The sequence below is a fragment of the Melopsittacus undulatus genome, chromosome 2 (genome assembly GCF_012275295.1).
Source record: "Melopsittacus undulatus isolate bMelUnd1 chromosome 2, bMelUnd1.mat.Z, whole genome shotgun sequence".
NCBI classification, from domain to species: Eukaryota; Metazoa; Chordata; class Aves; order Psittaciformes; family Psittaculidae; genus Melopsittacus; species Melopsittacus undulatus.
This window is the reverse complement of record NC_047528.1, coordinates 66,644,892-66,670,841: the sequence shown is the minus strand read 5'-3', so window position 1 is coordinate 66,670,841 and position 25,950 is coordinate 66,644,892. Positions and strand designations below refer to the sequence as shown.

The 25,950-nt window shown below is 40.2% G+C and overlaps 1 protein-coding gene across 2 annotated transcripts in view; it reads left to right on the top strand.

Moving 5' to 3' along the window:
- Positions 1-1,879: 1,879 nt before the first annotated feature.
- The window catches only part of GABRB3 (gamma-aminobutyric acid type A receptor subunit beta3), a 115,770-nt gene continuing 91,699 nt past the window's right edge, over positions 1,880-25,950 (top strand). The window contains exons 1-3 of one of the 2 annotated variants that reach the window (XM_005151392.3): positions 1,880-2,028; positions 2,182-2,273; positions 2,424-2,491. In XM_005151392.3, coding sequence (XP_005151449.1) covers positions 1,949-2,028; positions 2,182-2,273; positions 2,424-2,491 — 240 coding nt within the window. In that variant the 5' untranslated portion in view covers positions 1,880-1,948. The remainder of the gene's footprint in view (positions 2,029-2,181; positions 2,274-2,423; positions 2,492-25,950) is intronic. The other variant, XM_005151393.3, reaches the window with a different exon arrangement.

Below are 25,950 nucleotides of genomic sequence, written 5' to 3'. Positions count from 1 at the left end.
GAACTAGTCTTCAATAATGTCCATCCATAGCATTAAAAAAAAAAATATGATGATCAAAGACCCTAAAATAACACATATATATATTTATAGCTTGACTTCTTGGTTTTGATCACTTGAGTCATGTATGCTTTGTGTCACAATTCTCACGCTTTCATCATAAGCTTTATTAGTTTTTAAATGAAAGCTAATATTTTCACTTACTTTATGATCATAGTAATTATGGCACTATTAAAAAAATCCAAATATTGCAAGACTTCAAATGACATCACAAGACTTGGCAACACTCAGTTTCTCTACATTTTTGTCATTGCCTATTTTTATATTAGGGTTTTAATTAAATATTAGTTGTTTATATTATTTTTATAATTGAGCCTGCTCCTTCTTTTGTTTGGAGTTTTATTATTAACTGTAACAGCAAGAAGATCAGGATGTATGCCATGGATTGCATTTGTCTTTCTTTCCAAGAGTTTGTTGAGAGGCAAAAAGCCTTTTCCCACCTATGCACAGCAGCACAGTATTCTTCAACCGGCCATCCTTTTCCTAGCAGTTTTTCTGATGGAAGAGGGTTGGTAGAAGGCAAACAGGTGGCAAGAGAAGTGAGAGGGAAAAAAAAAGGCATTGCTTTTCTCCCTCCACTAGTGAAATGCTGTACTCTGTCATGGGCCAATGGCCAGCCATTGTAACCACAATCAGGAGCTAGCTAAGGGCACGTTTACATCGTTGGTAGAGTGTACTGAAGAGGTCTGGCATTGAAAAGGTACTGGCTCTGGAACCAAAGGCAATATAGTCAAGTCAGCGTGCTTCTGTTTCCACGCCAATTAGTCCTGCTGAAAGGACTAATTAACCCAGAAAGAAGCACACAGTAATAACCACTGTGCTGTTTCCATCCTGACCAATGTTTTACACAAAGTTAAGAGCACCCAGAAGCTCACAGGAGACACATCAAGGAGCCAACAGTTTTCACCGTGGGTCCCTTTGGCATCAGTGCAGCTTCCTTTCATTACTGCCCTGCAAAACAAGCCTCTATATGCACGCTTTAAAGACAGTGGAGGTTTTGCCTGTCAAAACACAATGATCTAGGTCTGTGTTGATGGCATCCTCACGGGCACTGTTGAAGAGAGCCTCGGGCACAGCACTGAACACACACCCGACTCCCAGCCGTGGTGCGGACTCTCCCAGGCCCTTTGAGGTCCGGACCAGGGCACCCAGCCCGGCTCCCTCTCCTGCCCCAGCGGCCTCTCCCCAGGCACCGCTTGCTGGGGCGGGTGGCCGCAGTGACCCCGCACGGCGCAAGCAGAGGGGCGGGACACGGCGGCTCGGCTCCACCGCGGGGATCCCCTCACCCTCCCGAGGAAAAGGAGCCGGCTGCGGGGAGGGGGCTGCGAGGGGGCACCCCCGCCTGAGGGCAGGTGCCCCGGGGCCGGTGTCGTGGCTGGCGGGGCGGGAGTGCCCCGACGCGGTGCCGTGGGTGCCCCCGCCCGCTGCTGCCGGCTCGGTCCCGACAAGCCCCGCTGCCCACGGCGCCCATCCTCGGGGTGTCCGCCGGGAGGGACGGCGGCGGCCTCCGTCCCTCCCTCCCTCTCCTCCCCTTATCTTCCCTTCTCTCCCCTCCCCTCCCGGCTGGCGGGAAGGCAGCTGGGCGGGCGGCGGCGTACGGGGACAGCGGGCGGAGGGGAGGCAGGCGGCCGGGCTCCGGCGGAGGGAGGCTTCCTCCGGGGCTCGGCGGCGTCCGGCCGCGGGGTGGGCGCAGCCGGGTGCGCGGGCTATTCCCGCGGGCCGGGCAGGGGTGTTGGGACAGGGGGTGGGGGGATTTTTATTTGGGGGGGGGAACAGCGAAGTGGGGGTAGAACGGGAACTGTCGCCTCCGCCTCTTCCTCAGTGGCAGCCGGGGCAGCCGGATCGCGGCGGCTGCTGCTGCTGCTGCACGGAGGGAGCGCGGAGCGGAGGGATGTGGGGCTTTGGAGGAGGCAGGATCTTCGGGATCTTCTCCGCTCCCGTCCTGGTGGCCGTAGTCTGCTGCGCCCAGAGGTAGGAGCCAGCATTCCCCGGCGGCGTGGGGTGCGTTTCGGCAGGGGAGCAAGCTGATGTTGGCTCCTCAAGCGCCTACCATCGCCACCGACCCCGCGCGCCCCTTCCTCTGCTTCCCCCGCTCGACACCCCCCGTCTCTCTCGCCCCCACAGTGTGAACGATCCCGGCAACATGTCCTTCGTGAAAGAAACTGTGGATAAATTGTTGAAGGGCTACGACATCCGCCTCCGGCCGGATTTCGGAGGTGAGTCGCCCTGTCCGGGCTAACCGCTCAGAGCACCCTCCTATTCTCCCCCGGTCTGCCGCCACTCCCGCACGGCGGCCCCGGGTCCCGCAGCCCCTGTCGCCTCCAGGTCACGGAGCGGCGGTGGGTAACAATGTCATCTTCCCGCAGGTCCCCCCGTCTGCGTGGGGATGAACATAGACATCGCCAGCATCGACATGGTTTCCGAAGTCAACATGGTGAGTAGCGGGAGGCCCCGGCCGGCGCCGGGGCTACCGCCCGTTCCTCGTCCCTCCCTCCACCCGAAGTCGGTGTTGCTTGTGCGGGCTGTGGCAGGGCTGCGCGGTGCTGCGGACACTGTCCTCTCGGCCTGAAAACTTTATTTCCCCAGAGACCCCCTTTCCCCTTCCCCCTCTCCGGCCGAACCTGGGGGTGCCAGCCCCCCTGACACCCCCCTCTTCTTCCTCCTCCCGTTCTTTCTCCCGGAGCTCTCTGGGTTTCGCAGCCGGCGGGACGCGGAGCGGAGCGGGCTGGCGGAGGCGGTCGCAGGGTTCCCGGGGCAGGCGGCATCAATGCTGTCCGCATCATCCTGCTTCTTGGGCGGTTCAGGGGAAAAAAGCCCACCAAGCCAGCTTGTCGGTGGATAAACTCTGACATGTGTGAGCGTATTAATTGTTATCTACGGCAGGCACGATTGCCTGTGGACCTCGGAGAAACTGTAATTTTGCTTCGCGAAGTGATGCTGTTTGGGGCTGCCGGGTTCGCTGAGGAGAAGGGTGTTAGTGTGTTTCTGCCTTTCGGTCCCCCCGTCTGTGTAGTTCGGTGATTTGAGGTGAGCAGCTAGAATTGAGGTTTCTTGTTCTGGTCTTGAATCTGACGTGGATTTTTCATGTTCCTGAGAAAATTACTCCTTCCCTCAGTATCTCAGATTTTTCCTTCTATTCTTAATTTTGCAAACCTGAGGTAAATAGACCAGCCTACTCTGCAGTGCTGTAGTTACATTCATGGCATTAAGAGTAATAATCTGCACGTTTGGAAGCTGAGCTCTCTTTCAATAAATATGACACTAACACCGCACTACCCCTCCTTCAGTGCAGTGTTGCAGTGTTACAAGCTGGTATAGCTTGGCTTTATGCATGATCTGTGTATTTTCATTAATCCTGCCCTTTCTGTTTCCCACTGTACCCAAAATTCTCAGATAGAAACTTCTGTTCTACTTCCAGTCTTTTAAAAAGTGGTTTTAACAGAGACACCTGTTACCTGCTTGCAGTTAAAACTGTCACTCTGCCTCTTTACTCATTCAGGAGGGATATACAAGACAGTTCTTAATTTTAAGAGTTTATTTTAGGCTTCCTGCAGATTCAAGCAGCTGTAGAGACACCTTGTCTATTCCACAGGCTTTTCTGTGTCTGTAGGATTGCTTCTCAGAAAGATGGAAGCTGAGTCTTTGAAGGGTAATTAAAAAGTCTGACTTCAGTATCCCCACTGCCACCTTCCCCACCTTTGGCTAATCTCCAGACTTAGGGAAGCACTACAATGCACATTAAATTAATATATAACACGTTGTGTATGTGAAATGCAATAACTATTGGAGAAAGGCAGAATGAGACCAGCAAAAAAAAAAAAAAATAAAAGAATAATGAGGGCATATATCCTGCATTTTGTGGCCTTTTTATTTCCCCTCCTCCAGCTATGGGAAAGCCTGTTTTAAATAGCAACTTGCACAGTCCACTGTAGCTGTGCTATAAAAAAAAAGTAAGTAATTGTACTACTTGTGATGTTGCTGGACTGGGTAGTTAGATCTTGAATGATACAGGAGCTCCTCAAGAGGATGGATGCCATCCCTTTCCCCCAGACAGTGAGACAGTGTACCAATTGCTGAATTTTCTAGCAGCCCCACAAGTAAGTGCCTGCTCTTTTCCATTAGTTGGCAGAGCTGTAAATAAGTGGGTTTTCCCATGCTTTCTCATGGGGCAGTGTGAAGTCTGAAAAATATAAATATAGAGCTTGCAAGAGAAAGAAATATGTGTTTCTGAAGGGAGATGTTGAAATACTGTTGCAAAATATGGATTAATTTGCTTCAGGAAAAAAATAGTAGAAAGAGCTTCTGATTGTGGAACACCTTACTACTACGGGAGTTTCAGCTGAACTTGCATCTTCTCCCTGTGAAAGAAGTAATCTTTGACTAAGCACAAGTACTGCCCAAATTGATTACTTCCACTTATTTTAGGTAACTTCCTACTGATCTGCAGATTCTTGAGTAAATATCAAGAAACAGTGTATAAGAATGATCAGAAAGAGCTTTTCAAGATTACTATCACTATAATACTATTACTTCAGTAATGATAGTAATGGGGAGGGGGGAAGAAAGGTCACAGTTTGAAGACCTGAGGCATAGCTGTTGAACTTAATGCTGGTTATCAACTAAACTTTTAATCTTTGGCATATTCTTTTTGCAAAAGATGGACTGTGGTAGTATGGACATTAATTTCTTTGATTTAAAACTAGACATTTGTGTAACCTTTTATAAATTAGCTTGTTAAAATTCATCTCTATATTAAAAGGAAAATAACCAGAGAATTAGCATTCTTCAGTGTTATGAATATAAATAAAAAGCTATTACAGCAAGTTTTATTTTGCTGCCTTCTAGGCAGCCTGTAATGTAGCTTTCAGTGATATGATGGCAATTCGTTGTAACAAGAATTATGGCTTGTATCATATTCTTTTCTATTCTTAATCAAACTGTAGGCTTGCATATAATGTATTCCTCTATGAATCTGCAGTTACTAGTTACTCATCTGGCTTCCCAGCACTTCAAAAATTTATCTATTTTTTGTATTTCTGTTAAAAATTATTAAAAATCTTTTGGTCTTCTTACATCAAGGCTACCTGTAGCTGTGTTTTAGAATAGACTTATTGAATAGTAATGTGCCCCTTCCTCAGATTACATGGAACAGTTAACATTTTTCTTTGCTTTTGATGATGAAATGCTAAGCTGGATCAGGAGGACTGATGCAAGTATCAGGACTGCACAGCATGAAATGATTTTATTGAAAAGTTTTAAGTAAGAGGTTTCTATTTGATCTCATAACCTCTTGAAAATGTTGAGCATCATTATTGAAAGTGTTACTCTACTATACTATTTACATCATACTGAAAATACTAAATATTTATTAAGTAAAATTACCATGCTTTGATATTTATACTTTGAGTTATGGTGGCAAGAATTAACTAATGAAGTTGCATCTAAGAAGTGCATTGTTCAAGGAAGGGCTGCAGTCTGTTGATGTCCTGTACAAATATATATTGATATATATACGTGTATCACCACATGTGCTTTATTTCCCTGCTTTACCTGTGCATGCTTTCCCATTATTATTTGCCTATTTCACAAATCATACCTGTAATTTAGTACTTAAGTACACACCTATTTTTGTGCATGCTTCCAATAATTGCATTTAAAACTGCTATAACGTGCATCTCCAAACAAAACACTAATCAATGACAGACATAATACTGAGAAAATACTGTAGGTTATCTTACAAATAAAGAGTATGAAAGATTACTGTTGTCAGATTTCAATAATTTAGTGTTATAATTTATCATTTTACATGATTTGGGTTGACTGTGTTCTGCATTTTCTGTGTTTTAGAGGCGTGTTTTGCTTAGACAACGTGAATTGAAAAAGAAATAGTTCTCATGCTTTTTACTAGTCTTGTCAACCTATTTCTGATCAGACAATATCCCCAATTTGTGATTTTTATTTTTTTTTAATAATCTGATTCTTGTTCAACATTTGGTTCGTGAATCAAATGTGTTAGTTCCACGCGTATAATTTTGAAGGACCCAAATACTCCTTTTTATCCTTAGGAAGTTAAATAATAAATACACTGAATCTCCAAGTAACCTCCTCTTTAAACTCATCGTTATAGCTGTAAGACTAAGGTGCTGTGCTTTCATTTTGCAGTCATTTTAGGATGTGTTTTATAGCTTATGGAAGGTAATGCTATAAAGTGGATGGAAAAAAAAAACCAAGGGGATCAGTGCAAATATGAACCTTTCTCCTTAGATATAATGTTTTGTAGAGAATAGTATGGCCTCCTGAAAGACAGCAAACTTGTGCTACTACTCTCTGAAGTGCTGTCTACATTCTCTTTGAGTATAGAGGGGGCTTCAGAGCTGCTCATCCAGGGTTTTTCAGGCTCTAATTTAAATGAAACCAGCAAAATTCAGGAGGCATATAGTCATCCTGCTGTTTTGAGAACACTGTAAGCAGAAAATTAGGTTGACATAAAGTCAGACCATAAAACTTATGAGTTGTTGTTTCTGAAAAAGGTGTAATCTGTTCTATGCTAACACTGTAATTTTTTATTTTTACATATGTTCCATTATAAAACTGCAAGTATGCATATGGACTTCATTGTGTGCCTGCTGATTTTCAAAGCAGTTTTGACATCTATTTGACAAACTGTTTTATTTGCTGCTCTAAGGTCAACTGAAGTTCTTACTCACTGTGAGCAAATATCATCTACTATTCCTTAGGTATCAATGCATAGATAATAACTCTTAGGTGAGTTAATTCATGCTTCTCTTGAGGTATTGAAGGTGCAGAACCTTCTCACATCTCATTTTAGATGTGTAAAAAATGGGGTGGGATTCAGTTTATGTAAATTGAGATGTATGCAATTAGATGACCAAATGAGAGCTGGATTGCTAAATTCTAAAGCCATAGTTAGCAGAGATCTACATCAGAATGTGGTGGCTTAGGCAAAGGTGTCTACTGTCATTTTTGTTTCATTGTGTTGTATGTGACATACAATTTCCAGTTCAGGTTGTCACAGATCTCTTTCAAGTCCTCTGCTATGTCTGTGTGCTCTGTGCATATGTTATACATGACATCAACTCCTGAAGTTTAAACAACTGACTCTTATTCTTCTGAGTACAGGTGGTGGAGCACAGAGAGCTATTTATCTTAAAGAAGACACTTTAATAGTGTGTTTTAGATATTTTAGGTGTCTCAAGGTATCCTGTTTGGTCTCAGGCTTCAGAAGGGTAGGGTATTCCCATAGATACTATCAGCCATATGCAGGGGTCTTGCATAATCCAGGACATCCAGAATGGCACCAGACACCCTTACTTAGGTAAGTGGGTAAGTGAATTGTTCTCTAGGTTTCTGGCCAAAGCTCATCCTCCAGGCTCCCTCTGGAATCAGAAGCAGGCAGGCACTAATTTGTAAGATGTATCTTAGACATCATGTAGGCTTTTTGTGCTTTGTGGTTTGGCTGTTTGTTTTTTTTATAGATGGAAGGATTCGTCTTTCTAGGAGGTGTCCGTCATTCCTGAATGGCTATGAAGAGTCAAAGTATCTTGGTTAGACTTTGAGTAGACGTAGCAAGACACAGAAATGTAATCTATATTTCTTATCGTAAGTGTAGCTTATATTTGCTGTCATAAACAGCTGCTTTCTAAGTACCTGGCAAACAGAATCTCAAAGTAACAGAATCTCAAAGTTACCTCATGCAGGAAATAACTGCTTTTTGACATACTTTGCTTTCAAGATTCAGATGGAGAAATTAAATGAGTTGTACTAATAGAGTGATTACACAATAATTTTTATTGCAAGCACAAGTTTTCTATCTAGAAGAAGATTCATGTGTGCACTACTTGATCACATATCCCAAGAGTATAAAATAGAATAGATTACTGATTTTTTGCTTTTATGTATTTTATAATTTGATGTACGTAGGGAGAATAGTAGATCATGCTAAATAGTGCAGAGAGACTATATAGATAATTTAATGTGTATATATATATTTATGTATATGTTTGATAGATAATATGAGGAAAAAAAAGGGAAGAAGAAGAAATAAATGCTGCCCAAGCAGGGAAGCATCCATCTCCTGAGGCCAGCATAGCCCTGCAAAGCATGCTATCACTGTGCTGATGATGAGCCAGCAGCCATCCACTAAGAGATGGTAGCAATGGTTACTGTCCCTGGAGGACAGTTTATCTTGTGTCTTAGCAGGTTACCTTCTCTCTAGTTGCCAGATGGCAACCAAAGCATCCTTCCTTCTAATCCTCTATCTCAGCCACATTAATTTTTCTTCCTCAGGAGAGGACCCATGAACTCCCCCAGCCTGCCTCACTCTGTCTCTCCACTACTGTCATGTTTCACAGTTCCTATTGACAGAGTGAAAGAAGTGCTAGTAGTAGACAGCATGATAGAAGAATGACTCCTGTTTGACCAGAGGCATTGATGACAGGCTTCTGCTTATCCGCAGAGGAAAGCAGCTGCTGTGAAGGGGAAGAAATACCTGCTTATGTAGAGACAAGGAGGTAGTTAATGTCGCTGGGAGGTGGCAGTAGGCTTTTAAAAAGCCAACTCCAGCTGCCAGTGTCAAATCGTTTGGTCTTGGATGATGAAATAGATACAATCTGTGATGACATAAACCTGGAATAACAGCATATATGTCAGGGGACAAAAAGGGAATTCAAAATTATGTTTACAAATTAGAGGAATGGCCCTAAGAAGGGGCAGCCACAAAGTGCTACAGTTTGTAAGGAAGGTAGAATCTACTATTTATAATGATACAGAATCACCTAAGCAACAGTGCAGAAAAAAAGAATACAGAGGTTTTACTGGACCAGAGTCTAAAGCAATTCAAGTTAATCCAGGTCACAGGTGCAAGACAGTTTAAAAAAGGTGCAGTTTACTCTTGAGTACATAAATAGAAGTGTCATTCAGAAGACATGGGGTTTCTCTGTCCACCATTAGTGACTGCTGTGGAGGAATGCTGTGTCCTGTGTTTTCGTGCTGGCTTTCAGGGAGGTGGAAGTGAACAGGAGGTGTAAGGAAGGGAAACAAATGTTTCTAATTAAAATAATTAGAAAACGGGGCGTATGTGGTGATGTTGAAGTAAATGGTTTTGGTTAGCACTGAAAAATGGGATGGAGAGAGGACATAAATTTCCCAATATGTGGGAAGCTGGTGGTGAGAGAAGGATGATCAGCTGCTCTTTAGAACCAATTGAAGTAAGACCTGAAGAAATTAATTAGTTGTTCTCAGATTAGTTTTCAGCTAGCTACAGTGTTGTAGAATCTCCTTTGCTGCAGGTTTTCAAGAAGAGACCAGAAAAATACTTCTTTCAATGTTGTTGCTCTTGTTTCTGGAGATGCTGGGCTAGCTGGTGTTTTGGGAGGTTTTCCAGCACTGTATTTCTGTGAATCTATGCTCTGATTTAATCAGTATTTTTGTCAGTCCTCCCCTCAGTTGTACACGCAAGTGTTTCTTGGTGTGGTTTCAGTTGTCGCTGCTCGTCTCATGCTGATGCTGCAGAAGATGAAGAGTTTCCTGTAGATCATTTATAATATATGCCAGTGTAACAAGGATATGCCATACCATGTGAGATGTCATAAGTTGCCAACATTATGTATCTATCTTTATCATGTTCTTGGTGTCCCTTCACTGATTGCAACAGGCATTGCATGTATGTCCTTTCAAATATACTGGTCATAAAAAAACCTACAAGAGTTGTATAAAGTACAAGGTCAGGACTTCTGTGCATGTAACCTGTGCATGTAACTTCTGTGCATGTAACTTCTGTGCATAAGGAAATTTTTACTTTTGTCGACAACCTTTCACCGTGCCCACATAATGAAGAACAATAATATAGGTTATACAGGAGTGGAAGACTTACAGAAGCTTTATGGATTTATATCTACTCCATGCCTAGCAATTTTTCCCATTCCTTTGAAGACAGAGAAGTGAAGGAAGCAGAGTTATATTTATATGAAGGTTTCCATCCATGCACTCAGTGCTTATTCAGGTAATTTTATGTCTTTAGTCATACAGAAAGCTCAGCAATATGATAAAGCCATGGCAGACAATCTCATGTTTCGCAGAAGACAGCATACAGACATAGGTGCGCCCAGCCAAGTGTCCTGACTCTCATACTGTCTGGTAGGGAAGAATGAAATAAACGTGTGTTAATAGTTCTTTAGTGTACTCTTGAAGCCTCCCATGGTTTGTGACTTCAGACTTCCTGTATCTCAAGACTCTTTGAGAGAGTACTTTTTTGACCAGAGCATTGGGATCATTTAGTAATGATACACTTTTCCCCACAATTTTCATTTTAATAGAGATGTGATTATATAAAGAATTTAAACTTGGGCAGTACCAAGTGCAATCCGTTAATATTGAAGGGTAATAAAATCTTTCAGTGGGAGAGGTTGAGTAATATTTAGCTACTATTAGGGGTTTTAGCTTATCCAGGACAAACTTTCTTTTTTTCTCCCCTATGACACAGAGTCATAAAAAATAGCTGAGAGAAGAATCATTTCAAAAGGAGAGTTCATTTAATATTTGTAATTGAATTTCACAGCTCCTCATAACTACAGATATTGCAAGGAAAAAATCCCCAAGTCTAGGCATGTCTAATTCATTATTCACTATTACGGATTCGAACCGATAATTTTGGCAAAATAATTTGTTCTCTCAGCAGTTAGGAACCAGTTACAGGTTGCTGTGATAATGTAACCTGCAATATGAATGTAATATTGCATACAGCAGAGAGGGAAGGTAAAACAGCTGTGCTGGGAGGTCTGCAGTTACACTGGATAATTGGCAGTTCAATAGCACTTAATGACTTTTTTTCTTTATACTAATATGAATGTTGAATTTTCATTAGTTCATGGGTCTGTCTCCATGGCACAATAGAGCGCTCTGCAGAGATGCGAGAGGTACTTCTGGTGCAGTTAGTACAGCTTCTGGAAGCTGTAAAGTTATGTCATTACAGAACTCCATGTAGGATTGTTGTATCAGTGGGAGTTAGGTCCTTGAATGTGACTTGTTTTGCAAGCTTTAAACAGGTTATCCAGTATATGACCAGCATCCAGCCAGTGCTGATAATCATCTCCCCTTAAAAGAGAGAAGTGCTTCTATAAGACGGATATTTTTGTTGTAAGGTAGGTATTTAAGACAGTAAGGATGACTGTCCCTCCAGAGGTGCCCATCTAGAAGTGCTAACAAAGTAAGGGATTGAGAAGACAATGGGAGGAGTTGGCTGACCTAGGATAAATGAACAGTTTTTAGTTAATGTTGAGATGAATGAATTCCACATACTGTTCCTCCTTAACCCGCTGGGGTGAATTCCATGTATTGTTCCTTCTTAACCTGCCTTTTCACAGGTAAATAGAAGAGTGTGCTGAACTGATACACAGTTGATCTTTAGCAGCAGTAAGTAATGTTACCCAGTAGGTTAATGCATGTAAAATTTTGTATGTGGTTTGAATTATGGAAGGTTTTTCAGGTAGGCTTTGTGTGAGTCCTGATTGGAAATACATGTAGGACAGAGAAGATAACCTTTAGCAGCAAGCTCAAATCCATGTGATTAGAAATAGGTCATCCCTTGCTCTTTTAATTGAGATGTAAGATAGCCCCACTATTACACTCTGCTTGTCTGTTAACCCTAAAGTTACTTGAAAGGAACAGCTTTGTTCCATTGAGTCACACGTAGTTATTTCCTCACCACAAGGGTTATTTTAACATACCCCATTCAGGTGGTTACTTGCCCATAATAGGCCTAGCAGTGGAGCTCATTGCTTAGTTGTAATGTCAAATGTTGAGTTGTAATCCAATTCACACACCACATGACCTTAACTGGGCAGGTCTTTGGGACTGAGCTGGTACAGAATCAGAGCTGAGGGCTTCCCCTTGTAGCAGCTGAGCTTGGCAATGCAGGGAAGATGTGCCCCTCTCACAGTTTTCTGTTGGGCAATAGGTTAAAAGAGTCAGAAATTGAATCTTCCAGGCTTAGAATGCTAAAATGTGAACTAGTGGAAACCATTTTTCCACTTAATCTGAAGTTATTTTGTAAGCATATAGCTATTTTTCTTGGTGCTTTCTGATGCCACTGTACCTTTTAATATGCACAGAAATTTTGAAGTTGAAAATAATTTTCTAAAGGACCCATAAGCTGTGCATCTCCTAGATTTAAGGATTGTGATGCTCCTGATGATCTGTAGAATGTCAAGACTTCTGTGCTTAGAGCATGGCACCTGAGCTCAGGCATGCACCAGTTGTGTTAATTGTTAGCATGGGTTCAGCTCAGCATTTTCCTAGGTGATGTTTGGGTACTCTGGAGGTTAGCACATGCCATGTCCATTCCCAACAAGCAGCTAGAATGCAGCTACTTTTGCTGTGAAATGAGTTAATGTAGGTAGAAGCAAACTGTGCCATGACACACCATGTCATACCACTTGTCCTTTGGACCAGAAAGCTACCTGTCTCACTTTATTTGCTAGGCTAGGTATATCCAAAAAGTTCAACTTACTACATCCAAGTGAAGTTATGTCATCACTTTTCCTAAGGGGATAGCTGTGACTCTCCAGAGGGTATATATCCTATATGACTGGCAGTACCTATATTAGCAGATAACTCATAGAGGGCTTGTTTCTTTCCATTCTCTGTGCAGGGAGCATGGCATGGGCACAATGCCTGTCTGTTTTGCTCCTGGCAGTAGATGAAATGAATACTACCCGCTTGTCCTCTTGACTCTGCCCTGCTCTGAGAGGTCTTTGTTTCTCTAGAGAAAGCAGGTGGATAAATATTCTCTGCACGATGGGGAAACTGCTGTTGCAAACTTGTTTTTCAGGGATCAGCTCTCTATCTTGGTTTTTCTTGGCTTCATAACCATTGGCAGTGACTTCCCCCAAAGTTTGAAAGCTGCATGTTAAGCTGCATCACAGAGCAGAAAGCTCTGCTAGTTCACCAACAGCTACTGATGAAGAGAAGGAGCTTGAGGTGGTGTCTGAGTCAGCTACACTGGGCAGTTAACATGCACTCAAATTGAGATGCAGATGTTGTTCATGACATTTTAGGTAGATAATAGTTGTTCTGTGGAGGAGTTCCGGAGTTCTTATTCATGAAAACAAACTAGAGAAAGTACCAGAGTCCTCTAAGCAGCCTTTATTAGGTACCTAGAATATAGATGAAAGTTAATTGCCTAGGTGGACTGGACTTCACCTTCACCTCATGTGACAGAGAAAGCAAGTTGTCCTTGGGCAGTAAGGACTTATGGAACATAAAGAGAAGTAGTTAGCAGTACCTGTGTGTTTGTGTGATGAATGAGAATTGGGTAATTAAGAGAAACACTTTTTTTTCCCTTTTAATAAAAAAATGGTGTCTCCTTTGGCATTTTTTCAATTTTTTTGAGTTGAGTTAGCTTGGGAATAGATTAGCTATTTTTAAAATGTTGATTATCTGTCTACTATTCTTCTTATAAACCTTCCCCCTTAAATGGGCAGGGAAGAAAAAGAGGAATAAAAAGATGGGCAGTGAATTAGAAAATGCATTTGAGATAGTTGATCAGCTTATCTTTCCAGTAGACCCACTTTAGTCGCATGCTCATGTATTATTAACCTGGCTGTAAAGTACTGCATCAAGTCTGATACTGTACATCTTTCCCGGCATACCCATTTAGGTGGTGTTAGGTGCCTTTTGAATTGGATGCTGATGTTATAGTTTGGAAAGGAGAGCCTGAAGTTGGCATCAGTAAAGTATTTTTTTATCTTTACATTAAAAAAAAATAAATTAAACCTCTGAAGAAGACTCCTTTTGCTTACCTTTCTAAAGAAATAATGTAGCGTTAACACTCATGGTGTTACCCCTCTCTTTAATTAGTTGCATTTAAAAGTATCTCCTTTATAGTCTTACCTTATATTCTTCTAATTTACCCAACAGAGACACATGAATAATGTCGTTTAGTAACCTGCTGGCACAAAGGTTTCTATATGTGAAAAGTGGTTTAACTGAAAAAAGAATTATTAAACTCAAATGTAAGTATACCTATTAATTTGACTGCTGGTGCTCACTGCACAGCTGTCGTTATGATAGAAGTCATAATCATTTGTTACTACTTTTCCCTAAAAGTCCCTGAATGATTTATTTAGTAGCTCAAGAAAATGACCCAATCTCATGAGGCCCCTGTAAGAATCTGTCTCAATTTTTCTGTCTTTTCTCTGGACTCTTGATTATTCACATCTATTGTTCCCCAAAGCAGGAGGCTGCATTTTTCTCATTGTTATCTTTCTAGTCTTTTTCCTAAGGTGCTTAGTCTATAAAATAAACCAACAAACCCAAACCAAACAACAAACTGTTGTGGGAAAACCAGATGCCTCCCTCTCCCTGAAAACACTGCTGAATTAAGCTAAATACAAATGTAGCTTGCTATTTTCTGGCACAAAATTAGCTAGTCCTTCTGAGCTTGGCTGTAGCTGATGCTTGCTGTTACAGAGCATGGTAATAAATGAGTATTAAAGTTCTTTACAACATTATATATTGTTTGATTGCAGCATTTACAGAGCAATATTGAATGTCATCTGCACCTTGCTATATGTAGCATTGTTGAATCCTGTATGTGTCTTGCACATCGATGTGTTATTGTGACCTCCTTCATGATAATAAAACCAAATCAAACCTGAAATAAAATGGTGTGATGAATCTATACTTAATGGCAGATCACTTCTGAGGAATTCGATTAAGACACAGCAATAATGCAGTAACAGTGCTGAAGATTCAGAAGATGGATTTAGTTAATTGCTTCTAGAGGACACAAAATGAAACATTACCTTTCAGAGATGAGTGATAAATCTTCAGATATATGGAAATAATGGGTGTGAGGAACTGACTAGATGTAATGATGATGAAGGCTATCAAAGGATGAAAGTGTCAGGGTTACTTTTCAATCTGTCATTGAATTGTGGTCATCTTTCACTGAAACCAAATTTTTGTCCTAGCTTCTACTGAGACAACTAGTATATTTTCATCTTTTCTTCCCAGTTGTCTGTTGCTGAATCTTCATGTCAGTTACTCTGCGTCATCTTTTTGTCAGCTGTATGACAACTTTTCATCAGTTCTTCAGCACAACGAGCCCATTGCCAGTTAGGCTTTCTCATATTCTTCAAGACACCCTTGCCTACAGCTGGCTACCCTTATCTTCTCAACACTCAGCTTCAAATCCTTTTCTGTGTCTCCTTTGCTACTAGTGTGTCATGGCTGTCAGTACAGGCATGTTAACTTGTTGAAAACAGAAAGTGCTTATTTTTAACGATATTGTTATGCTATATCTTTTTTGTTTATTTATTTTGACTTGAACAGCAGACTTCTGTGCTGTATAAATAAATATAAGAAAGGTCAAATTTTAAAAGACTTGAGGGACAAGATGTTCGCAAAAAAAAATCCTCCAGTTTACTTCAACCTGTGCTTTTGCTGTAGTGAGCCATACTATAAACTGTGACTGTTTCTAATGGAGCTAGAGAAAACAGGGAAGGAAGATGGGGAGAAAGGGGAATTGTTCAATTTTTATATTACCGTATGATTGCAGTGAAGTGAAAGTTCAATTTTTTTGGTTATCATTGCTCAGCAGGCACAGGGCATGTTTGTTGTTTTTCACAAAAACCACTGGCAAATACACAGTTACTTAGAAGGAGCTGTAGTCTCCATGTGATCAAAAAGATGTATTCAATATTCCTTCAAGACACTTATTGATTCACTGAAAAAACTCCAGGGGAGATTATTCTAATTACATCATATCAGGCTTCTGAGGAATATGTTTCCCTTCCCCTTTCCTTCCTAAATACAGGGTAAAATTTGACTATTACATGCAGTGATGCATTTTCAGTGGTGCCATAGAGAAGAGGTTTCATTCCATCCTCTGTCAGCTGTCACACAGACTGGCAAAAGCAAAGCAATTGCAGAACTAATGCCAATATTCTGACTGTTGGGTTGTCCCATTGTGTCTTCATAGGATAGCACAAAAGCTACAGGCATGCAGATCTTCATGCCAAGGCCAGGGTTTTTGAACAGCTAGTTATCATAGCCTAAATTTATGTGCTTTGAAGGGAGAGAAGTGGCCATGCCTTCCCTCCTGTGTATATTCCCTGAAAAACTAGGAATACACTGAGAGTATTGGAGAGTGTGTTAAAAGCAACAGAAGAATTATATGCATTTACAAGACTAAATTCCAAAACCACTTTGAATCTTAATTTCTTTGAAAAACTTCTTTTCAGACATTAATTGTGTTGATTGTCCATGATCTGTGCAAATTTCAGGTCTTGTTCTACCTTCTCCTTGTTTCTGAAAGCAGCAAAACACACAGCAGAGCTGTGGCTGGTATTCAGTTCAACATCTTCATACAGATGCAAATGGTATTACTCACTCCTTAGCTTTACAAGAATATTGGCTGGAGCTCTCAGATGCTGATGTGTTGGTAAACCTTGCACTTGTGCATTAATCACTCCCGGGCTTATCTTTGTTGTTAAGTAAGTGTTCTCTTTAGTGGCCAACAACTGTAATGTCAGTCACTATTCCTGCTGATACATAGTCTAGCGTTGTACTGTATGTTTTGTGTATGAAAAGGCTTTTTTAATCCAGAGGTCTACAAAATAACCTGATCTTTTACTAGTATGCCTGTTGGCTGTTGTCTCAGTGCAAGAGAGTAAGAAGCTGAGGATTCCCTTGATTCCCTTTGGGCACAATGTTAGAAATACCTCCCTGAAGCTAATACACCTTTTCTGTCTAGGTGTGATATAGAGAGAAGCTTATCAGGATGAACAGGGGACAGAATCTGTGTGCAATAGGGTCTGTTTGACACTTACATGACTCGGACAGCATTGCATTTCTGTAGTTTTTGCTCTGCTGCTGTTCATGCTGGGAGCTGGCTCCGTCTGGCCAGTTTGAGACCAGAAGAACAAGAAAGTGATTTAAGACAACTTCCAGCTTTCCCCTTCAGCTGCTCTGACTCTAAGCTCTATCTCATGAAGATCTGATCACATTTTCAGAGCAACGTTTTCTTAATTCTTTTCTAGCAAAACTCCCAGTGAAAAATAACAGAAATCTGAATAAAAAAGTTCAAGTCAGTGTATAGGATCTACCAGAAGGTCCAACACCATTTTTTTCTTGGTTTCCCTTCATGGGTATAAACAAACTAACTAGAGGATTAGACACTAGTAAAAGGGAGAAAAAAGGTTTTATTCATTATTCAATAATCTTCAGAGGCTCAGCATCATTTACAGTTAGCATATATACCAAAGAAATTATTAGAGACTTGACAGTTCAACAGTTACTGCCAGACTATGAAGAAATATCCCAAGGAACCAAACTGAATTTGACCTGCATTCACGTGCTTGTGTGCCTGTGTCTGTGTTTCTTATACTGTCCCACCATGACCTTCAGCTTCTTGACTTACACAAAAAAGGAAGGGACGCACACACAGACATTGCTGCCAATAGGCTACTTCACTACAGTTCTGGAAAGCGTTCCTGAGTGCTGCAGGCCCAACCAACCTTACCAATAAAATCTTGGAGTGCTTTCTGGGGTGGCTTTGGAGCCTGCCAGCTAGTGCTTCCTCAAAGGCTTCCCAGGCACTGTTCAAAAGCCTGCACAGGCTGAAGACACTTCTGATACCCAGCTAGCATACAGCCACCCTTTTTTGAAGAGTGAAAAAGTCTAATAGTACAGACTAGAGATGATCTTGCCACATGGCCTCAGTGACAGAGTATATGTTTAATATTCTAGTCATATTTAATTCACTAGTAGAGACATAGCCATGGAGTCTCTGAGAAATGTATATATTGACCTGTAGGCCTAATAAATTCAGCTTTCTTTTTTTGTACCAGATCTACTGGCTGTTTTGCATTGAGCCTTATTAAACATCCTCACTAAGCCATGCCCATTGAACTTTTAAACAAAGGTGAATTCTCAGCAGGAATTCAGAGCTGGTGAAAATTCCCCTCAGTTTTTTGTGACAAAAGGCTCCAGTGATGTTTGCTGTTCAGCTTTTCCCAAAGAATCCTTTTTTCTTTTCTGAAGGAAATGCATGACTAGAGATTGACAAGCCCCAGAACCATAGCTGCTGCTGCCCTGGCAGGTTGTCCCTTTTGGGTGAGGTGGCCAGGTGTGTGGACAGCATCACCCTACACTTTTCCTCCTTGGCACCATTAGAGCCTTTCTGTGATGAAAACTTTCCTTTTGCTTTTTGTTGTAGCACTCTAAAGAAATATTTGATGTTCAGTGCATGAGAGATGAGGGAGAAATTGTCAATGAAGTTAAGACAGATAAAAATTTGTTTGATGTGTACTGATCAAACCAGGTATTTTTTTATTTTTTTTTTCTAAGTGCTACATAGAATTATTTTGCAGGCTTTATGTTAACAGAAGTGGGAAACTGTCTATTTTGGAAACATGTCAGTGGAGAATGAAGCCAACTGACATCTCCATTTCTAGCAGCAATCTGTAAGATTACCATTAAAAATGTCTTCTCCACACTGAGCTGATCAGATTTATCTGTGTATTCTGCAAGCTGACCTTTGAGCTGCTCATGGGGTCCAGAGGGTCTGATTCTGCCCACATGTATCTCTTCTCTATTGAAAAACCTGACAAGCGAGATGTGGGTGGAGGATAGTTTACAAAACCAGGGTCCAATACTGTATGTCTGTAATGGAACCAAGCATTTAAAAAAACTGTGGAAATAGCTTTCATTGATAGGTCTCAAAGTTCCTTCTGAAGGAGTTACACAGGAGTTAGAAAGTGTGGGGCCACAGATGAGAGAGGAACCATGAGCTACACCCTTCAGCAGATCAGTGACAGACCCTGCTTCCCTGAGATGTGGTCCATTTTTTGGTGATGAAAGCTGGTACTGTGCAGCCCAGTAGGTGCAGACCTGCAGAATGCAGCTGGGTGGCCAATGTCCACATTAAATCTTGGGTGTTTGTTTTGTAGAAGTACTTCTGGTTTGGGTTGCATAACAGTTTATAGTCGAAGCTTCAGTGTGCTTGTAGAAAGCACCTCTGATTTGGGCACAACCAAAAGGAGTAAAGCTAACATGCTCTTAAAACAGCTTTGCAATGTGAACCAAGGTATAGTAAGGGAGAACAGTTGGCAGATTCACTTCAAAAGCATGTTCCCATTTTGAAGTACAGTGCTAATATAGATAGCTCAAGCCATACTGACTGCCATTTTTAGCATTAATTTTCATTTTGTTTTGGGACACTAAAGCACATCTCCATCTGATGTGTTATTTATTCATCACTTAATTAGCAACTAGTTGTAAAGCGATCTCTTCATCTTTGTTCTCATCTGTGCTGTTTACAAGAAGCAGTGGTAAAGGGGTGTAAGAATTGTTGTATCAGCTCATACCAAATGTTTCCTAGCCCAGTATACCTCTGACTTGGACTAGTATCGGATGTTTAATGAGTAACGCAAAAAAGTGATACTTCCCTGGAAAAATCTCCCAGCCTCCATGATTTTCAGTCCAGGAATATTGCAGTTGGTTGCAGTTGGTTTCTTAATGATTAAGCTAAAGGACATTAAAATAAATTATTGCACTTATTTAGCTAATATGCGCCTAGATAAAGGATATATCTATATATAGTTTTTGGCTATGTTTTTCCTTGTAGGTCATACTTTCTGCAGTATTTTATTATAATGCATATCATCATCATTGTTAGTTGTGCTTATTAAATCCCCAGAGCTGTCCAGTGTTAATCACTGACACTGCAGTGAAATCTAACTCCTTTCACTCACGCGGATTTCTGGAAGTTGCTTGCCTTCACCAACTGTTTCCTCTGAATGCCAGAAAACTTCAATGTACAAACAGTATGAAGCAGTGTGTGTCTGCCTGCAATTGTAAGGGGAAAAAACTGCAAACTCTCCCCTAAATATCTGGACTTTTCTATTCTGTATATCTCAGAGCAGCAGCTCTTTTGCTTTATATTGCGCTAGTCCTTAAAAATCTTTCTGAAGTAATATTTGAGTTATGCTATTGGGAATTCAAGAAGAGAAAATATGAATGTCTGTGGATAGTCAGTTCTGGATTGCTTTTCCTCAAGCTCCTTTTGCCTACAATACTGAGTTCTGCAGTATAAGGTATAGGAGTGTGTAATCCTGAAAATGAGAGTTTCTGATTACTTCAATGAACTTTTAAAAAAGAAACTGTAATACATTTTGAAAGGTGTTAAAATGTGTATTTTTTTAATGCAGAATAAGAATTGAGAGCTCTTTCAAGAATTGTTGACTCCTCCCTTTCCAAAAAGATAAAGCTTCACAGTGAAGTAATTGTGAAATCCAGGACAGAAAATTGGATTGAATCTCTTTAAAGGGACAGCATATTTTTTAATTGCATCATGAACAGATGGAGAACAGGATATTTTTCCTGTGTTCAGAGTATGCTTGAGGTATAGAGCCCTTATTCAAGCATTGCTGATGAGTTCCCAGGTGTCTCAGATTAGACATAATTTGTGGTTCCTTGTACACAAACAGGACTTTCACTGAGAAACAGTCTTAATTTTGCAGTATGTACTTTCCCACATTCTTCACCTCAGCATCCTCTTCACTGTTATCTACCCTGTAACTGGCATAGAGATTTCCAGATAAGTCAATTATTGCAGCATCAGGTATGCTGAAAAACAAGTGGGCAGACAACCGGAGAAGCTAATCCTCACAATAGTGTTCTTAGTGTTGTTGTGGTCTGCTGTGGTGCTGTAGATTGCTCAAATTATTTTCTAGTGGATTATTTTCAGGTTTTCCAAGACTATTTTGATGGAATGACCAGGTGGTGCAAGAGGAGTCACAAATGCCTCTGTGTTTTCCACCCCTCCTTAAATTACACAGCTGTAGGTTGTCAGACTCCAGTGTGGATTCTTGCCACAATCAGATGGACAGACAACAGACTTACAGTGCTTTTCATGGAATTAGAGCTGTTATTCTTGCAGGGTATGTGAAGTACCTCTGTAGAAGCCTTCCAAAAGTCGTCTGGTGCGTAGGAGATGACACCAGGCAGTAGACTTATTGAGATGTGTAGTCTTCTCTTGAGGCTACTCCCAGATGTAAGCCATTAATTGAACCATGTGGGAACCAGACTGTATATTTATTGGCAGTTTTATTATTTACATATTTGTTTTGGCCTAGAATCAGCAAACCCTTAATATTTAAATATTTTCAATAGAGCATTTTAAAAAATATTTCTTGGGACCAGTCAAAATTTTTTTTATTGTAATGCTGACTTTTTTCTTTAATGTAGTGCTAATTTAGCATGCAACTATACTGAAAATTTACTGAAATATTGAAACAAACATTGATTTTCTTCAAACAGGTTTTTTCCTAAATGACATTTTGTCAAAATCAATATATTCTGTCAGACTAAGTATAATTTTGATGCCATCCTACTTTTTAGCAATGTGTAAACAACTGCAGCGCTATTGGAATCTGCTCATCATGGTGTTGAGCAAAGTGCAAATGCACGAGTAACAAAACTGGTGTCTTTGCGCCTGCTGCATCTTTCTAGTACAAGTGGGAAAATAGAGACTTAGAATAGCCTTTATTTACTTACTACCATGTAGGAGCAGTAACAGAGCTAACTCCAGGAATGCAAAAGTATATTGAAACCTGAGATTTTAAGTTCTTATTTTCTCTGTTATTTTAGACAGCACAGGTTAACACTACTGTTCTAGCATGTGATGATCACACCTTTGCTTTTTAACTATATGTTGTGCTCTAACGAATCTCTGCTTGAAATTAATTTATTACATAGCTACACTTGGTCATTTATTTGTTTGTTAGCCTTTTTTCCAAAGAAGCTTCTGTGGAACAGGTTAGTCCTTCACAGTGGGATTCAGTTGCAACAAATACTTTCAGAGAAGTAAATATTTACATACCTATTAAAATATTTCTCTTGGAATTTATAGTTACAATCAATTCTGACTCACTAACCTCAAAAGATAGGGTATAAATGTACCCTATCAGGCATACCTTTATGATTTTTTTGTAGACTTACACTCAACAAAGGACTGCTAATTTTACAGTATTATTTGCTCTATTATGTTAGCTGAATGAATATATAGGTCAATATTTGGTCCTCACTCTGGAGAGGGACAGATGTGAAGGGATGTTACTATCTTTTGCCTGATGAATTCTAGGTCGGAGGTGTAGTGTGGTTGTAGCAGCCAGCGGGGTAACTGTGTATCCTTAAACACACAGTAAGCTGGATGAAGTGGAGCCTGACTACGTGTGATTTTCTACACTGGGAATGTGAAAGTCCTTAGCTGATGCATGCTTAGGTTGTGCTATTAATTCCTAGGTAATACCACAGGAATCACAAAAATCACAGAAAGCCCTAGACTCTCAGGACAGACTTATTAGTGGGGCCATACTGGGATAGTTTCATACTCCTTAAGATCCTGCTGTCATGCCTACAGTCAAAGCTCAGGAAAATAGCTCCAGGTGCACACAGTGATGTGGCATTTGTAAAGACCATGTCATTGCATTGGAGTGATTACTACTGGAAGAGCAAGTCAGCATTAGAAATTACTCTAAATTAGAGACCGAATCTCCTGTTTGATGCATAAATTGCCCATTTTTGTCTGTGATAGATTTAGCAAGCTTTTTTACTCTTTAGCCATCACAGATTATGTGATATATGTGTATAAAATATGTATATTTTATATTCTCGGTAACATGTGGCTACATGCATCAGTGAATTATAGTGAGGAGGACAGTAAATCCTAATTGAACTGAAAGGCTTCATTGAAGTTGAACTGTTTTCAGTGCTGTCTTCCAATGAGGGTGCTTATAGCAAGCTCTGAGCTGCCTTCATCCCAGAAACTCATGAACTGCTGCAGAAAGTTTTTTGCCTCTTTTTGGTGCTGACACATGACACACATCTCAGACACCTGCCCTCTTCCTCTGTTGCACACCAGATACAGACGACAAACTTATTTCTCATCTGAAATAATTCCATGGCCCAACACATGCACCTCTATCCACATTGCCTCACTTCTGAAATCAGTAATACTGTGGCATTTTATATTAATTGGGAATTAGGTTTTGTTTGTTTTTAAGATGTTGTGTGTCTAGAATACTTTGTAGTTATATATATGGGGAAAAGAATGTTAAAAGTGAGTGGAATGGTGATTGCAAGACATCTCAGAATCAATAGTTTAGAAACATGTTGATTTTGGAATTATTTCATAGAAGAATACAGTAAAACAGGCAGGCAAAAATCCCAACTTCAAAAATGTCTCTGTAGTAGCTACTAAAAATATTTTAGCATAAAAAATGATTTCTTACAATTTTGGCTGTCTTAACTGATGTATTAGACCTCCAGTACTGTATGCATGTTAGGATAAGAATAAATGTAAAAATGTAATATGTGTAATAGTTCAGACAAGCTCATAATTATTTATTACTTGTTGATCCCTTAATAGAACATTAGTCATCTGAGTTTTCATTTTATTTTCCTTCAAGATATCTCATCAGTTTAGAAATAAAAAATGACAGACTTTAAATATTCTACATAAATGTGTCCTGGCCTGTTATTTAATTTTTCAAAATGACATTTTGCTTTTTGTTCAGATTGTGTTTCTGCTTGAACAGTTCATGCACATTTTTGTAGTGTCTGAACTGCTCCTGCTTGTAAGGTAGGTATTTGCCTCCAAGGTGTAGTCCTGTGTTGCACTCAGTCTTCTACAAATACAGCTAACATTTTAGAAAGGTAAAATCATCAATAGTTCTATGTTCTTAAAGAGGAGTAAGTAAAATAAATGAACACTAAATGTTATATTGTTTCACTCAACACTGTTGTTCCTGGTCATTAAAGAGGACTGCTTTAAAGAGTATTCTTTCAGACCAGTAGTGCTAGTAAAAGTAACTCCTGTTTCCATTCCTGTTGTGATCATTTTTCTTCCAAGTACTTAATTGGATAAGATTATCATGTAAAAAAAGTTGTTTGCTTACATATATATTTAGATTTCCCAGAGCTGTTGAGGATTTCTTAATAATAAATTGAATGACTACAATCAAAATGTAGAAGTAGCACTAAAAAACAAAACCTGCAAAAAAACCCCAACTTTCTTTAATGCAATTTCACTAGTATTGTAAAGTTTTGAAAACAGCTGTAGACTTTTACTTATTAACATGTTGCACTTAAAGCTCTAAGATATATTCTCCATTGTTTTCACTGCAAAGCCTGATAAAAGTCATAGCAATTCTAACTATCTCCCTTCTGTCAGTTATTTTAAATGGTCTTTCATGCTTGGAGAGCTCATAATAAATTTCTAATGCTCATGTCAATGAAGTTTATTCCATTGCACTTTCACTGCAGTGACACATAGTGCATACCATAAGCACAACAGAGTGGCCACTGGAGGAAAAACCCTCTAAATAAGATATGAGTGACTTCCAACTCCCACAGAAATACAAAATATCTCTGGAGGCTCTAAGTTTTCTGCTTTAATGTAGAAAACCTGCCTTGATTCCAGTAATAAATTCCTAATCCCTTCGTTGTCATCTGTTAGAAGTGTGGATGATTTCTGACTAGAATCCTTCATCTTGGCTTAAATGTTTTTATCATATTCTTGAGTGGAAGTATGAGCAAATGCAGCTTAACCTTTTGGGGATAGAAGCTATTTTAAAATACAGAGTTTTCATGCTATTTTACTGTTTTCTGGATTGTGAAGAAGCAGAGAAATGAAGCGTCAGGGAAAAAGATAAATTATTCTTCTCTCTATCCTAAATCTACTGGTTCCATCAGAAATTAGATAGAGCTTGAAATACTTACTGTCCCCCCAGAGACAGTAGATTAAATCAAATGGAGATTACTTAACTCTCCCAGTTAATACATCTGAGAAATTTCAGGAGGAGCCGATTGCTCAGGTGGTGTGAGTGTTGAGGTAGTGAAGGACTGTTCCCATGCTCCTGGAGCCTTCCATGAGGACTCTCCATGGGTCTGGGTACTAGTGTCACTCACCACAGGCTATGGGATGATGCAGCAGCTGTTGTCTTTTAACCTCTTTTCCCTCTTGCTGACAGCACTGACCCTTGTAGTTGCTTCAAAGAGAGATTGCCAACTGCAAAGGGAAGGAACAGATACAAGAAGCAACGTGTATGCTGTTGGTCAGCGTTGGCAGTATTCTCTTTGTTGAAACACACTTGGTCTCTGAAGGAGTGCAGCCTGAAGGCTCACAGTTTATAATCTGGCAGCAGGAAGTTTCCTTTCAGTTCATCTGTTAAGAACCACCTTGGAAATGATGGCATCCTGGCTATTCAAGTCATGCTTTTGCAGGAGTCCCTCCTACTTTGTTTATAGTGGCATTAAAGCAAAGCAGTGTAGAAAGGATAGAGAACAAGGGGAGAACCTTGCAGGGTTATTCAAATTGGAAACCATATTTTAAGGCATAGGTTCAGCATCGCTGTGATGCACACTGTGGCCAGCAGAGCTAAAGGCACTCCTGATGTTAAATGGTTTCCAAATAAGAGTGGATAAATATGCTTTTCTGACTTGGTGTTGTGATTGGGGAAGAAATGCTCTTAAAAGGATTTATTTGTGGAAAAGTTTAATAGATACAGTTTCAAGATTCATGGTCCATTTAAAAATACAATTTGACAAATGACCTTATGCTTTCAGATAAGCAGTAAAATACTCTATGAGTAAAGTGTTATTTTTCCCTTTGATTACCCTCATACGTGGCTAGTTCAAGTGCAACATCATTCTTACATCGGGTATTAATTGCCATTTTGTTTTATTCCGTGTAATCATTTTACATTTTTTATTTTAAAACCATAATAAACATTTTTTAGGAAGATCAGAAATGAAAGTCAAAATAATTGCCAATAATTAATTATAAATTGTTTACTTCTCAATGAAGGG